The 16,303-nt window shown below is 48.3% G+C and overlaps 2 protein-coding genes across 2 annotated transcripts in view; one reads left to right on the top strand and one right to left on the bottom strand.

Annotated features, from left to right (window-relative positions):
• Nucleotides 1-15,302, bottom strand: part of Lk6 (MAPK interacting serine/threonine Lk6 kinase) — a 117,824-nt gene extending 102,522 nt beyond the window's left edge. Inside the window, exon 1 of the mRNA XM_050167900.3 lies at nucleotides 15,221-15,302. Within this exon, the coding sequence (XP_050023857.1) occupies nucleotides 15,221-15,244 (24 nt within the window). The 5' untranslated portion in view covers nucleotides 15,245-15,302. The remainder of the gene's footprint in view (nucleotides 1-15,220) is intronic.
• A 438-nt stretch (nucleotides 15,303-15,740) lies between these two features.
• The window catches only part of LOC126519804 (uncharacterized), a 60,783-nt gene continuing 60,220 nt past the window's right edge, over nucleotides 15,741-16,303 (top strand). Inside the window, exon 1 of the mRNA XM_050169108.3 lies at nucleotides 15,741-16,023. Within this exon, the coding sequence (XP_050025065.1) occupies nucleotides 16,006-16,023 (18 nt within the window). The 5' untranslated portion in view covers nucleotides 15,741-16,005. The remainder of the gene's footprint in view (nucleotides 16,024-16,303) is intronic.

Genomic DNA, 16,303 nt, shown 5'->3' with positions numbered 1-16,303 from the left:
AGCAGGCGCGAAGCACTTGGGATACGTTCCAGGGTTTTCGGTCGTCGGTCCACAGGCCCAGCCTATAGGTGCTGCCAGGGCCAATCCCAGGCCGAAGCCTTGGAAAACCTTCCTCCATCCGGGGAAAGATTGCAGAGAAGAACGCTGGCATAAGGGTGTACAAGAGCACGTGCGACCGGTATGGAAACAGACTTCTGGGATTGGAGGAGAGCTATAGAGGTTCAGAAATAAAAGGCAACGATGGCGGAGTCTCACACAAGGATGTTGAGCTAGCCATTCGGTCGGCTGAGTTGCTGGTTGGACTCCTGCCACGTTCCTGAATTCGATGCCCTTTAACGACCCGCCGTGGTTGCTCAGTGGCTATGGTGTTAGGCTGCTGAGCACGAGGTCAAAAAAAAAAAAAAAAAAAAATAGATTATGGGGTTTTACGTGCCAAAACCACTTTCTGATTATGAGGCACGCCGTAGTGGAGGACTCCGGAAATTTCGACCACCTGGGGTTCTTTAACGTGCACCTAAATCTAAGTACACGGGTGTTTTCGCATTTCGCCCCCATCGAAATGCGGCCGCCGTGGCGAGCACGAGGTCGCGGAATCGAATCCCGGCCACGGCGGCCGCATTTCGATGGGGGCGAAATGCGAAAACACCCGTGTACTTAGATTTAGGTGCACGTTAAAGAACCCCAGGTGGCCTAAATTTCCGGAATCCTCCACTACGGCGTGCCTCGTAATTAGAAAGTGGTTTTGGCACGTAAAACCCCATAATTTAATTTAATGCCCTATAACGCTACAAAGTGTGGCCACTTGTGTGTAGCCTATACGTGTTTGTTGGGAAAATTTTAGTCTTCAAAACCGTGTTCCGCTGCATTCACTGCATCAAGTGATCCACAGTGATCAAACTAATGAGGGGCGCCTCAGGCTGGAGCCAACGTTTCGACAAGGGGATTTTCTTTTTTTTCCAAGTCTTGAACGTGAGGTTACCACCTCTAACGTTCAACTAAATCTTTATTGTGCACCTGAATCTAAGCACAAAAACATTTTGCGTTACGTCCCCATCGCAATCCTGCCGCCGGCGGGTAACAAACCAGTGACCTAGCATGCTACATAGCAGGCGTCATGGCGAGCCACAGATCGTATTGCGGCATCAGGTGTGAGGACCAGCCGAGGAGCTAAGTGGACGAGATGGTTTAGGCGAGTGAAATCTATTCGTACGAAAAGTTAGGAGAGTTCTAGCTCGCTAGACTCGTCTGGTTACGAATCAAAGGGTGGCACTCATGACAGCACAGTGGTCACAGCAGGGTAGGTTCGGAAAAACATTGCAATTTTGGATACGAATGGCAGTGCTCGTGAGAATGACGTCATGGGACGACGTGGTACCATTGCAAGAGCTGTAGGAGGGTATAGCACAGAGCAAGACAGAAACAGTTTGCAAATAAATAAATAAATAAATAAATAAATAAATAAATAAGTGATGTCACGGACGCAGCTCCTCACCGTGGTGGTTCTCCATTATGGCGCCTGCTTCCTTGGAGGAAAGAGTTAAGGCCCCTCCCCGACCTAGCGGCCATGTTGGAATACGCTGCAGACACGCGAGACGCCAACGAACGCAGATGCTCACCGGCCAGCCGTGCTGGTTCGCCAACATGACGCCTAGGATGACGTCAGCGCAAGCATAATAGGTGCTGCCCAAATACCCACGTCAAATGCGGATCTTAAAGGCTACACTTTTGTCGGCTGAATGCGGCGGAACCGATTTCGGGAACCGGATCACGTCACAGACGTCGGGTTTTGTACACCACCAAAAAAGAAAAAAAGAGGGGGGGGGGGGGGGCGAGGGCAACCGACGTGGCGGGCCGTCGTCGCCAAATTTACTCGGGAGAGAGAGAGAGGGGGGGTTGCATAGTAGGAGCGCTACTTGTGCTTCCCTGCAGGCAGCACGGCTCAGTGCATTTTTATTCGGGAATATCGAAGCGGCGAGAGGAGCTGCGGCGTGTAGTCCGACCGAGGCCACGCCTCGGACTGCCAGCGGCCTCGGCATTCCAGCTGCTGTTTCCCGGCTGGCACCACGGCTTCGCCTTCAGGCACCTTCTTACGTTCCTGGAGGACACGGGGCTGGCTGTCGTGTAAATTGTGAATGCGCCGCATGGCTACCGCTGACAGCGGTACCTAACGGTACAGTGTACTAGTAAACTGTACTAACGGTACCGGGCTCTGCAATCGCCGCGACCTTCTCTCTTCTCTTTTTTACGTCCCCTTCCCCAAGGCGCTGAGTCGTGCTCCCTAAAGGGCTGCAGAAAGTAGCGCCTCTTCCTGTTCACAGTCAAGCTCTCTCTCTCTCTCCTCTTGCTTATGGCCCGCGAGCCGAGCCACCGAGATCCGCGGCGATGATTATGGAACATGACCATGACGATGGCGCACGATGACGCTGCAACAACGTTTTATTACTCAAAATTCATTATGAGCCTGTTTTATGTCCACTGCAGGACGAAGGACTCTCTCCGCAGTGGACATAAAATAGGCTGGTGATGATGAATTTTCCGTAATAAAACGTAATAATTTCAGTAATGATAAGTAATTACGGGGTCTGGATTGAGTGGTATATATATTGTACGATAGTGGAGGCCCACCGTGACATGTCATTTGGACATAATTATACATTACGGACTATAATAATTAAGGGTGCTCGAATAGTGAAATTCCAGAGTCTAATCGAACACGAACATTCGAGAAAGACAACCTCCGAATATCGAATACGCTCTAATTACTAACCAAATATGCAGTTTGCATGAAGTCCGTACAGTAAAAAAAAAAAAAAAAAGACCAACTTATTTTCACTGTTTGACTAATGCAAGAAGCACCCTTTCGTTCGTGGGTGTATAGGACCGGGTGCTGTGGATTTCTGACCCTATGACCTGGTTTCTTTTCATTTTCTTACATATATTTTTTATATTGCTTTTACCGCTATGCGAAAAGCAGTAGCCGTCACAATTATATGGTGACTACCGTCTCTTTCTTTTAATTTCAATAATACAAAAACGTGCCGTTTTCCAACTTTACGTTCGGTCACTAGTAAGGTCACTAGAAACGAGTAAATAAACAGCGAGGCATTCTTCTTAATTTAATGAATAAGTTATTGAAGTTGCTGAGCAAGTTATATGCCTCATACATTCGCTAAGGAACTGCAGCGTGCCTCTGCAGCTAGCCCGCAGACAGAAAAAAAAAAAAAAAAAGAAGAACGACAGGACTCATTTCACAATGACTGTCGACGGTAATGCGATCAGCATTTGAGCAACGTAGCCACACACCGTATATTCCTGAAGTCAAGCTTAGTTACAATCTGCAGTGTTCATTATGTGACTTATGTCCCTCCAGCTATATGCGACATATTCCAGTTCTTGTCGGCGCCTAATAAGCTACGTCGACTAAGTCGACAGGTCAACTACGAAAAATCTCAACAAACCGCTTGTAAAAAAAGAAGCACGCCACACCATTCGTCAAGTGTGAAGCCAGCAGGGTGGCGTACGAAGTGCATCTTCCCTGTGGACACTCCTACATTGGACAGGCTGGTCGTTTGCTCAGCTCTGGTACGGGCAGCAACTTGGCCTTACACTACAGTGAATGTGTGATGTGTGCCGTACTATATAAAAGCCCTGACTTTTTACAGTGCGCGATCCGCAAGCGCTACAATGACGCTCGTGCAAGTGAAATCTTTGTGGCTGCTGCTATGGGCAGCGAATGGTGCCTCCTGCGTCAACACTCCGTCTTTTGCCTTGACTGAGGCAGAACTAGCATATCTTAACAACCGCAGTAATTCTGGGGAAAACTATTCGGTGTCTCACTCTTGTTGACATGCGCAGTGACGTGCTTTTGTTTTCTTCAGGCGTACATGTGCGTTCCTTTCAAAATAAAGAACTCAGTCGTCAGTCAGCGCTGGTGTGCGTTCCCCTACTTGTCCTGCGCTTGTTCGCGCTGTTCCCCATGTCCTGCATCGTCCCACTTTGCTATGGCACTCGATTGCCAAGGCCATCGAGGAGCATGGCGGCAACAAGTCTTCCTAATTCGGACAACTTTCTGACGAAGAAAAAATGGCGTCCACGAAACGACAAAGGCGGCGGCGTGCACGACGGCAGGACGAAACGACGACGGCACGAAGGAAATTAGATGGTAATTCTTAAATCATGACGATGGTATAACGACGACATGAGGGCTATGGGACGACGACGAGTGTATGATGACGATGGCGTGATGGCGACAGACGGATAACTCAACTGGAATGACGACGATCACGTGACTAGGACGGCCTGACGATGACGGCATAACGGATGCATGATAGCGACTCTGTGACGACGACGCGATGATGACGATGGCGTGAAAACAGCGGCATAATCACGGCGGTATGACGACAGCATGATTACGGTAGAATGACGATCGATAAATGGCGTCGATGGATCCGCGAAGGCCTAAACGACGAAGGCACGACTACAATGGGATTGCATTATACAAGTGACGACGACGGTACGACAATGTGACGTCGACGGCATGACGACGATGGTACGACGACAAATGTGCGACGACGATATCTGAAGACGAGAGAACGACGAGAGTAAGATGTCGATGTTGGAATGACGACGGCAACGACCGCCACGGCATCACGACGATGGCATGACAACGGTATGATGATGCAATGAGATTACGCGTGTGTGACGACAGTGGCGCGACGACTGTATCACGAGCGATTTACGGTGACCATGGGGTGACGATGACGGCATGAGCACAGTCGGATGATGAATCTAGAGTGACGATGATGGCACGACCACAACGTCACGATGACGCTCTGACAAAGGATGCATGAAAGCGACCGCCTGACGACGACGGCACAACGACAATGGGATGACGCTACTGAAGTGATGACGATGGTAAAACGACAGCTTGACGATGACCGCATGACGACAACTTGTTTGACGATGATGGCTCGACGAGAGTGGGATGACGAAGTTATAATAACGACAATGGACCAACCACGACGGCATCCCGACGACGGTATGACAACGTATGCACGACGGCGACACAATGGCGACCGTGGCATGACAACTGGATGAGGACAAGTGTACGGCAATGGCGTGAGAGTCGGATGACGAAGCTGGAGTGGCTACGACGGGACGGCCACCACGGCACCACGATGGCAGCGTGACAAGGAACGCATAACTGTACGAAGAAGATGGTGTGATGACGAAGGCATGGCGAGAGTCGGACGACAATGCTAGAACGACGACGATGCAACTACCGCGACGGCATCATGACCACGACTACATACCTAATGACTCAAGCTATAATAGACAACATGGGTTACTGGGCCGGGGTAGAAGGCGTGACGATGGCGGTATGACGAAAGTCGGATCACGAAGCTCATCAGGCGACGAAGACGAAAGCCACAGAGAGCTTGCTGCAGTCTAGTTCTGGGGACATTTTGCAATAACCCGTACCGGGGTTCTCGCACAATCTTTCAACAGAGAATAGTTTGCTCGAATCGATGCCTTCGGGGTGCGAGACGAGCACGCTTCCCGACGCCACGGCAGCCCCACGGTTCTGGTTGAGCCTAGTGCGTGCATCAGTGCACGCGTCACGTCGCAGCCATCTGGCTGAGTGAACGTGTGGCCTAATGCGTGCGTCGTTCGGCACATGACGGCGTAGCCAATGGGGAGTAGGTGACGTCATCAGCGCCTTTGTATGAACTCAGTAGTAATGCAAAAAGATAGTTAATGATAGAACAACGTTAATTTGTTGTAATTATGGGTAATTAATGTGAATTCAGTTGAATTACAGTAAAGTGAATTAAAGTTAGAACAAGTTACGGTAGGGTTACTAAAGATGAAGTAAAGTGAATTAAGGTGAAGTAAAGTGAATGAAGGTGAATAAAGTGGATTAAAATCACGGAATGTATTGGAATGACTATCAATTTTTTTATTTATTAGTTTACCTTTGTTCACCCAGAGGGCATTACAGTAAGGAGGTAATTTAGCATTTATACACCGAAATATTGCACTAGATTGAAGATTATGTCAAAAATACAGGCAATGGCTATACATAAATCCTCATAACACAAATTTACAGACACACATACAAAACAACAGCCAAGTACAGACACGAATACAAGAAGACAGAAACATACACACATGAACTGAACAATGAGAATATTACTACAACTCGCACAAGGTTTTGCACTTCTGCGAAAAGTTCACCGCCACAAGAGAGCGCTCATGCACAAAAATATTGCACGCAATATTGCGTGCGTGATGGAATATTTAATATCAAAACTACGAGTACAGAAATCCTTATAACATAAACTTACAAGCACAAAACAAGTACAGACATGAATACAAAAGACAGAGACAAAATAACAGACAAGCACACGTATGAACTGAACGAACACATTGGTACAACTCATACACGGTTTCGCGCATCAGCGAAAAGTTCGCCGACACATGCAGCTTAAATGACATCACGGGGGGAGTCGATTCCAATAACTTGTGGTACGGGGAAAGACTGATTTCTTGAAAGTAAGCGTACGAGATGGAATGTCTTATGCATATGGTCAAGTCGGCGTGAGATATACGTGGGCGGCTTAAAGTAAGCGCCATTATTTAGTGCAGTGCGATCTAAGCAAGTTTCCTGAAAAATAAATTCGAGAATAAGGGCGACGCGATGCAGATGTAGCCCAGCCAAGTGAGTTCTTTATATAACGCATTGACGCTGCTTTGAAACGTGCATTCGTTCGTGGCGAAACATGCAGGTCAGTTCTTTATGGCCTCAAGAGTGCGTACAAGGTTATTATAAGATATAAGGTATATTCCAACACAGGACGGATAGTGGTTATATGTAGAACTTAATGTATTGTAGAAAAGTTAAGCATGCGTCCTGCTTTAGATGATACCGAATATATGTGGATGATTCCACGATAAATCGTACGAAAAGTCACACCTAAATACTTAGTTTCGGTCACTCGAGCAATCGCTGAATATATACTTCAAGGGATACTGTACCTCGGATGGACCGCATGCGTCTGCGCGAGGAAGGTATGCATGTGCTTACATTTGACAACTCGATCTAGATGGAGCAGTTCATTACGCAGTACTTTCGAGCAAGGCCCGCCTGTTCTTTCGCGCTCATTTCTGCGGGAAGGCCTTCACCTTACTGTGTGCGATTTGGTGCAATCAGACCATATATCTTGCGCAAGTACAAATAACACCGGCAAACAGACACTTCAGGGGAGCATTTGACATTAAACCAAAGCCGGCGGCGCCAGGATCTCCGGCAGGCACTCAAGGGACAACGAGAGGATTAAAACTGAAACCAAGGTGGTCCGTGGGTTATGGCCACCGGGGAGTGCACAGAGAGGCGTTCCCATACACGAGCGGTTGTCCGCTATATCCATGAACTATGGAGGCGTCGGTGAACCCCTAACCCATGGACCAGTCCGGGTTACGACCTCGGTGTCTCCGTTTCCCCTCTGCTGGTCTAGAGAAGTCGCCAAAAGTGTGCTAAATAATGACACGTTGTTTATTACACATCGTATTACACTCTCACTTCCCTCGCGGTCTGGCAGATGAGACTTATATAGATCTCATGTGCTCTCCTGAGGCGTCCGTTTGGCGGCATCTTTATTTACGCATGCTCAATGCTCTCATAGGACCAAGCCAAACAGTAAAAGTAAATTCCTCCCCGACGAAAGAAGCGCTAGAAAAAAGAGGCGGGCCCTCCTGAAACGCACTGTAAAGAAATACACTTACTGTATCCTTGGAACAGTGATGTATGCCAAACGAGAAATAGCTAAGTAGCTATTAGTAGGCTACGTTGTCGCATAAGCTTCTTTAATATTTTTTTTTATTTATATACACAGGACTGGTGTGGCACCCTCACCTACGTGTCCTATCTGAAGGGACGATGAGACCGTAAAATATTTTTCTAATTTCTTGTAGGCAGTCTCACCCGAAACGTAGTCAGACGAGACTTGCCCGAAAGGCGAAGCATCGATTGCGATAGCACAGACAGCTATACGAAGTAAGGATAGTAGTTTTATCCACCGGATAAACTAGCGAAAACTCGGTTGTATTTCCGATAGCTGATAGCATAGAAGCAAGGTGGAAGCGGTAGTTTCGTATTCGTGCGCGGGCTCTGAGGCCACGTGCGGCGAGCCGCCGAAAGCGCCATCTCGTTTCTGTAGAACAAACAGCTCCGCGAAAAGTGTCGATATTTTACGCTACAACCAGCGTTCTTTTCCTAGCAACGGGCCCTTTTAGGTGTGTATACGGCACATAAGTCCAAGTGTCTTTTTTTTCCCCACGACTTCGTATCGTTTTTAACAAACATTTATTTGGCGCTTTTAGGCTCGTCATAAAGCAAGCGTTAATTCTTGTAGAGCTTGATTGCAACGAGGCCGTAAAAGTGGCTGAAATGATAACTTTCCCGGTTTTTTAATGCGTCAGCATGAGGCGTGTCAAAGCGGAAAGAAAGTGTGAGCCAAGAGTATGTATGTATGTATGTATGTATGTATGTATGTATGTATGTATGTATGTATGTATGTATGTATGTATGTATGTATGTATGTATGTATGTATGTATGTACAGCGCAACTGCCGGTGGTCAGCTCCGGACCAACGTCAGTTGCACATCGCTCCCAGAAGAGGCCGAACATGGGTCGAGTGAGCTCTTGAAGACTTTGCAATGTGGTGAACGCGGTTTAAATCATGGATCCTGGACCTCGAATATGTGCGACGTAATGTCTAACGCGCTTCTCTCGCATTTACCGTTAAATCACCCCAGAATTTGCAATAAATCAGCGATCAAGCTTTTAAAACTGATCATTTGTACCTTATATAGCTAATTGAAATAAAGAAACGATAAATTGGTGGAAATGAAAGTGGAAGAAAAGACAACTTGCCGCAGATGGGGAACGATCCCACAACCTTCGCGCGAAGGTTGTGGGATGGTATAGCTACGGCAAGTTTTTTCATACACTTTCATTTCCATCAATTTATCGTTTCTTTATTTCATTTATTAAGCACAAGTAATTTCCCCTATGTTGTCCTTGGTGTCAGTGTTTGTTGGCATCTTATGATACGACTAACAAAAATCGGGCCCCTCGGTTAACCCCCTTTCTTCTCGTTTGATATAGCTAGTTGTGTGGGCACTGGTAGCATAGGCGTTGTAAGGTCGTTGTGAAGGTTTATCTTGGTTAAATCATGTATGCATTCTTTTTGTTTCGTTGAAACGCACACTGCCTTAAAAAGAATTAAATTATGGGGTTTTACGTGCCAAAACCACTTTCTGATTATGAGGCACGCCGTAGTGGAGGACTCCGGAAATTTTGACTACCTGGGGTTCTTTAACGTGCACCTAAATCTAAGTACACGGGTGTTTTCGCATTTCGCCCCCATCAAAATGCGGCCGCCGTGGCCGGGATTCGATCCCGCGACCTCGTGCTCAGCAGCACAACACCATAGCCACTGAGCAACCACGGCGGGTACACACTGCATTGTCTTTACTGGGTTTCTTTGTCAGTTTTGTTGCCTCGTATAATGGTGGGGTTACGAAATTAGGATATTTGCAGGCGCAAGTTGGAATCGGCTAGCACAAGACAGGGGTAATTGGAGATTGCAGGGAGATGCCTTCGTCCTGCAGTGGACATAAAAATAGGATAATGATGATGTGCTGTTGGCTCGCACCCGAGTCACTTCCTGATAACGCCTGCAAAGCCTGCTTTGGGAAGGCGGTGGCGGGACGCGGTTCTGCGATAAAGGGAGCGGCAAGGGGTTCTTGCGCACTGGCTCTTGCGAGCACCATAAATCGCAGAGCGTGCCCTTAGCGGCATACGGAGAGTGGAGTTTCTTGGCAGTGTTTAGGGTCGAGGGCGAGGTGGCGCTGTAAAAGCGTCCACCACCGGAGTGAATTAAGGTAGGGCTCCGTGTTTTCGGATAAATCCGAAGAAAACCCCGATAACCTCTCCCTGTAAAATTTTTGACAATTCGGACTTATCCGATAAACTCCGATTTTAACGGCCAATATGACCCTGTTACGTTCTTTACCGAAAGCCTTTCGATAAAGAGCATGTTCTAAGCGGTTCACACTGTAAGCATAGCGCTCAAAGGACGATCCAAAAAGACTAGACAGGACAAGCGTCAATGACACATCAGGCGGTTTGGCCGATATAAACTTTACTTCACGTGAAGAGTACTTCGTGGACTGCACCCTTCGCACATTCAACAAAGGGTTTGTCGCCCCCGGGAGCGCGAGACGACATCTTCATATACGGTCCCTTGACGGCACTCGAGTGCCAGGGGACAGCATCGAGCGCGGAAAGCCTGCTGGCGGAAAGCATGGCATGCTCACATGACGCATTTCTCTAGTGCGTGAACAAAAATTTTGGGCAAGCAAAATGGGAAGGAAACAAAAGCGTTCCAGCGACTACGTAAAGGAGTTTAGTGATCTTGAAGGGTCAACGTCATCTGAAGGAGTCATTGTTTGCAAGTTTTGTCCTGTGAGAGTTAGCGTTGCCAACGGTAGGGGCCCCCTTGAGAATTGAGGAGCGTCTACAATCACAACGCCACGTCCAGCTGAAGAAGCCGTCTAGACAAGGTGAGTCCCTTTTTTTTAACTGTTGGTGCTCTGAATCCACAACTATGTGAAAGAGTACCTAGCATGCTTCGTACAGACTGACACGGTTTCTCCGTTTATTGTGCACGCTTCCTTCTATGCCAGGTGTCTTAACATACTTCACGTGGTCGCAATCCAATTTGTTCCACCGTCTTGTTATTCCTGTCCCTTAGGCAACTCGTCACGGCAAAGCTCGCTGGAAGAATGCATCACACGGGCCCGATCCAACAGACAAGACAAGGATGACATTCCGCCCGCGCGCTCTGTCATGCTGGGATTCCACTGCACCAGGATGATGGACCTCATCAGCCTCTTTCGAATCAAGCGTCCGGTGGCACGCATGCCAGGTAGTGAAGTGATCAACTATATCGGAATAACCTACATGAGCTCAGTGCGAAAGACGTTGCGACGATAAGCTCTTCGATGAAAGACCGCCCCATTTCCATCACCATCGACGAGTCGCTGCACTCCGCGGACGACCGGCAGTGGTGGTGCTTGCAACCTTCCACGACGACGAGCTTCCTGGACGTGGGACCCTCATGATAGACTTGCACGTAGTTCAGCAGTGTAACGCTGTACCAATAGGCATGTTGATACAAACCGCTCTTCAGAAGGTTAGAAAGGCCTTAGCCGACGTAGCCTGCGTTGTGCTCCGATTCAGCTTCCTACATGCAGAAGCTCCACAAGGACTTGCAACTCTCCAGATCCGATTTCAAGGCACTTCACTTCAAAGATCCGTGCCACCTACTTAACTGAGGTAGTTCACGATATTGTTGTACATTTTCCTGCCCTGTTGAAGTCGTCGCGGGAGCTGCACCGTAAGTATAGTCTTGTGTGCGTGGCCACGGGCATGACAATCAAGTCGCTGAAGGCTGTATGTCCGTCTAGGTGGTTCTCTTTCTATATATCCATGGAAGATGTTCCGGACTATTGGAGTGCCATTTTGTCCTTGAGGAGCGACGATGTCAATGAAAAGAAGTGTGAGAAGCTCAAAGCTCTTGTTTCATTGCCTGAAAAGTTGTGCAGGACTTGCTGATTAAGCTGGTCCTTAAGACGAATCCGTGTGCTGTGCATCATTTTTTTAATTATTAATATTGACGCGTGTATTCTATGCAGACGACGACGACGATGGGAGCACTAACGGACTCCGCCTATGGTGGGTCAGAGATGGATTGGTTGATGACGAAGAAGACGTGTCTCTGCTCTGTTTTGTTTTTGAACAGATTGTCCTGTTGTTCGTGAAGAACGTCTCCCTGTGTTCTGTCCGCGTTGTGCCGCGACACTGGTGGAGGTGCGGGGTACTGATCGCGTCTGATGCGTCGGAGTCCGTTAGTGCTCCCATCGTCGTCGTCGTCTGCATAGAATACACGCGTCAATATTAAGGGACTTGAGGCAGAGAGTACCCTGGTACACCAGGTTTACCCCATATTGGGGGTTCGTTTGCACGCGCTCCTCAGTCAATGGTGTGACTCACCTGAGGTCTTCACATCAGGTGTCGCAAGTGTCTCCTTGACGAGAACGACCGCTCAACGACTGTCACAGACCTTCATGGATATTATACACTGCCGTCGCTAAAAAGTGGAGGCAGACAGTTGAGAGGAACCTTTGCGATGCACTCCAGTGCACCAGTGAATCGTTTTGGTACAGTGCTCAAACTGTGAATCCGAATGTGAAGCATGAGCTACCGGCCGCGCGCGTTCGAAACGTATGCGCCGTTTTTTAAGCCAGTGTTTCTTGAAGCTGAAGACATATGAGCCAGCTTATGAGTGATTATGCGAACTATAAGAGCTATGAAATCAGTAACATTGTCGAATCCCTGTCATTTTGGAACTTCCTGCTCCCCCTGTTTCTAGCGCAAACGTTGAAAGGGCAGTTGAACAAATATTCCTGCTGTAAAATGATTGCGTCTGCGACTATTCGATACTTACTATTCGTAAGTGCTCGCTCAACTCCACTCAAATTTAAAACTCAGTGGTGCATTTTGCCGAATCATTGCTGTTGTAAATAACTTCATTTTTTTTATCTCCCTCAGCTTAAGCTACAGAGCGGACGACATTTTTTCGGATGCTATTTTCTCACTAGTTTTCCCAAGAGCGCTCTCACTCAATGTGCTCTGCCTACGTAGCTCTTTCATTGCCACATAAGGTTGTGTGCAGCCCATTCATATACGCAAGGGCGCAATCTTGAAAGCTCGCTATAGGGCCGGGCTGCTAAAATAAAGAGGCACATCGTGTCGGGGGGGTTATTAGCAACCTACTTAAGCTTCTACGTGTGATACCTTGGGTAATTGTGTTACTACAGATTCACTAGCAAAAAAAAAAAAAATATAGTAACTATGTGGCACCACTTCTGCAGCCTAAACTTCGGACGTTGGGCATCCGCCTTTCCCCATTTTTGCTTTACTTTTTTTGCACCAGTGTTTCGGGTACAGCATTCACGACCGCCAAAGGGTAGCCAGCTGGCAAGAAGCAATTAACCCACCTTTTCGTTAGAGAAGCTCAAAATCGGAATCAAAAACGCAGCTGTTCATTCGAATTCACTTCAACAACTATGCCCAGCAGATAGTCTCCCTTGGTGACAAGCTCAACAGATAGGTCAGTGGCCGAAAAAACAAAACAAAACAAAACAAAACAAAACAAACAAACAAACAAACAAGAAGAAACCCAGGGAAACCGCGGGCGACATCAGATGATCGAGGGTGGACGCGTGGAGTCGTCAGACAGCGCAAGAGCACACCGCTCGCACTATAAAGGATGCTGTAGGCCGTTATTCTGACTATGCCACGGAGCAGTGACTCGCATGCAAACCCTTATCATGTAAGACTATCCTCGTAGGGGCCGATGTAGCAGCATAGCGGCCGACCGAGCCACATAACCGAGCGATCGGGTGACTAGATCGAGCTGTGCACGGGCTCGGGCCGGCCCGAAAGCCCGGACCTGGCCCGGCCCGCGGGCCGGGCCCGAGCCAAGCCCTCTTACTCTTACTTACTCGCTTACTCTTATTCTCTTACTCGGGCTTGGGCCGGGCTTGGGCGGGGCCTGGGCCAGGCTTTCTATGTCTCGGACGGACGGGTCGGGCTCCCCGATATTGACTGCGTACCTTATGCGAAAGTATGCTTTCGCATAAGGTAAATCTGTATATATTCACGATTTTGTCATTTGGAATGCAAGAGTTCAACATTATAAGGTCATTTAAATAAACTGATTTTCCTGATATTGTTTCTTTTTGTGCCGGCGTCGCCTTACTGCAGGTCGGGCCGCGCCCGGGCCGGGCCTTAACCGAGACGGGCGAACTCAGGCTTCTTTAGCGTCGAGCCGGACCGGGCCACCTGTGGTAGTGTAGGGCCCGGGCCGGGCGCGGGCTCAGAATTGCGGCCCGTGCACAGCTCTACGAGTGACAAAATGTCGCACTACCCTGCCCCCACGGGACCACACACTGTGCCTGTCATCATGATAGGGTATTCGATCCCCTGGGAAACGAAACCGAAACTGTCTGTAAAAAAAAAAAAAGGCTGTTCTACTAAATTATTCACGGCGCTCTGAGGCTTGTCACTATTTTTTAATGCTTTATATGTCTAGGACTATGTCTAGGACTTTCATTTAACGCAAAAAATGAGTACCCGGAGCGTAGTCAGTACCATGTGTTGGTCACCACAGTTTACGCGACCGTTTCTGCAAAGCGGGGAGAAAAAAAAAAGAAAAAAAAACCCCACAAGAAACCACATTTTACCAATATTTCAAGAAAGAGTAAGCTTTCGCATACGGCTTTGCGCGCTACGTCTGAAATTGGCAAAGTACCACTTCCCGAGAACAAGTTTTCGTAGCAGACTACGGTACGGTTTCGGTTTCTCGGAAGGCGCTGATACTTGTTGTCGTTGTGCACGTCCAGAAGATACTTCTGCTCTTTCGTATCAGTCAATACGCAGCTATTCTTGTACATCGACACAAATTTTGTGAGGCTTGGACGCAGTTTTAAAAACAGCGCTCGGAGCCCGAGCAAACAGCTTTCGCTGGGCGCAACGGGGCGCAACGGGGCGCAACCGCATGGCACGCAACCTGTAGGAGAAACACCGCTACGTTGTACCCGTACACCAGCGCACAGGTAAGTTGTGCGCAGTTTGCTAAACGACGTCGCGAGCGGCGGTTTCAACAACGACGAAGGCAGCAAATACGCTGATATGAAATAAAAACACGTATTCAAGACAGACGTGCGCAAACATGATATGCTATATTACCGGTTGACAGCGGCTTGCCAGTTTCGTGCCCCTACCAGCAATGTTACAAATAACGCTAGAAGAATAAGTGCATGCAACGTTAAACGTTTACGTATTACTTACAAAGGCACGTACCGAGCTAATGGGGCAAGGAGATCGCAATAACCTTGTTTACGCCCCTAGATGTGAGGTGCTGACCATGTGATACGGAACGCTGAGCAGTGCTCAGGAAAGGGCTGTATATCTAGCAAAATTAAATATTCTATAACTAAGCGTGCATGCACTTCAACTAATTTAGCGTTAAATATTCATATGCAGTACACTTCATAGAGTGACAAGCCGCAAATACTTTCACATACCTCATCTAAATCACCGCAATCCATGCTTCCCGTGCCGACCGACCGGCAACATTCCGAGAGTCGTCGCTGCCGAAGATAGACCACCTAGCGAGCACTATGAACATCGTGTGCCTGTCTACGAGCTTACCAGGTGGCAGCAGCTTATGGGCAAATTCTAATTTGCACCCATGTCACCATGCTGTCACCACACCCCGCCACTGCAAGATTCAAGGGTGCACATGGGTGCGCTGCACCGCGGCAGCACCTTGCCTTGCACCCCGCTCGCTCGAACACGGGGATGCAGGGTGCACCTCGGGGACTCGAAGCCCTAGGTGCAATGCACCGTTAATTGGTGCAGGAGGTGGAGGGAAACTTCGCTGAATCGAATAAACCTTTGGTTGTGAATGGTCTGCGAACTGATGCGAACTATAAATTCAATGCGTCTGCATAAGCTGCATAAATATCACGTCCCAAAGCCCTCCAAACTAAAATAACTGAACGCAAAATAAAAATAAAGAGCAGGTTGTAGAATGAAATGGAAGAAACACCTATGTGCTTTTAATTCAGCTTTTTAGATTATTCCTGTACAGCTATGCGGCGCTAAAATTGCATGGCGCGAAAGTGACGTCTACGTGATGACATCCAATCAGAATCGAGAATATTCGCGCGAACGCGACGGGCGGTGAGCCGTCGGAACCGTCCCCGGCCGCCGTTGGAGCGGTTCGCTGTTGTCGTGGTCCTCGTAGCCCATAGCCTCATGAATCAGTGGACGCAGACGACATCATTGGAGACGTGGTAATCTCGCTATGCGTCCTGGACACGAGGTATGTTCTGTTAGCAGTGAACAGGTTCGCTACATCACGCGACTGTCGCGTTGTAATCGCTTGAAACCGCGACACGGGGACATCCATATAGTTTCGGAACTGCAGGACTCCTTTGAGTGCGCACGTCGCGCCCGTTAAGTCACTATATCGGATGTCATGAATGACCTCATGTCTCAGGAAATGTTGCTGCAGATATGTAGTCACTGCCTGCTGCCGCACTTTTGCGCGCATTCTTGCACGTGCAACATAGTAACGCGTTTGAGACTGCGTGACACAGCGC

The sequence above is a fragment of the Dermacentor andersoni genome, chromosome 11, assembly GCF_023375885.2.
Source record: "Dermacentor andersoni chromosome 11, qqDerAnde1_hic_scaffold, whole genome shotgun sequence".
In the NCBI taxonomy this organism is placed as follows: domain Eukaryota; kingdom Metazoa; phylum Arthropoda; class Arachnida; order Ixodida; family Ixodidae; genus Dermacentor; species Dermacentor andersoni.
The sequence above is the reverse complement of the archived record's forward strand: the minus strand, read 5'-3'. Positions and strand labels throughout refer to the sequence as shown.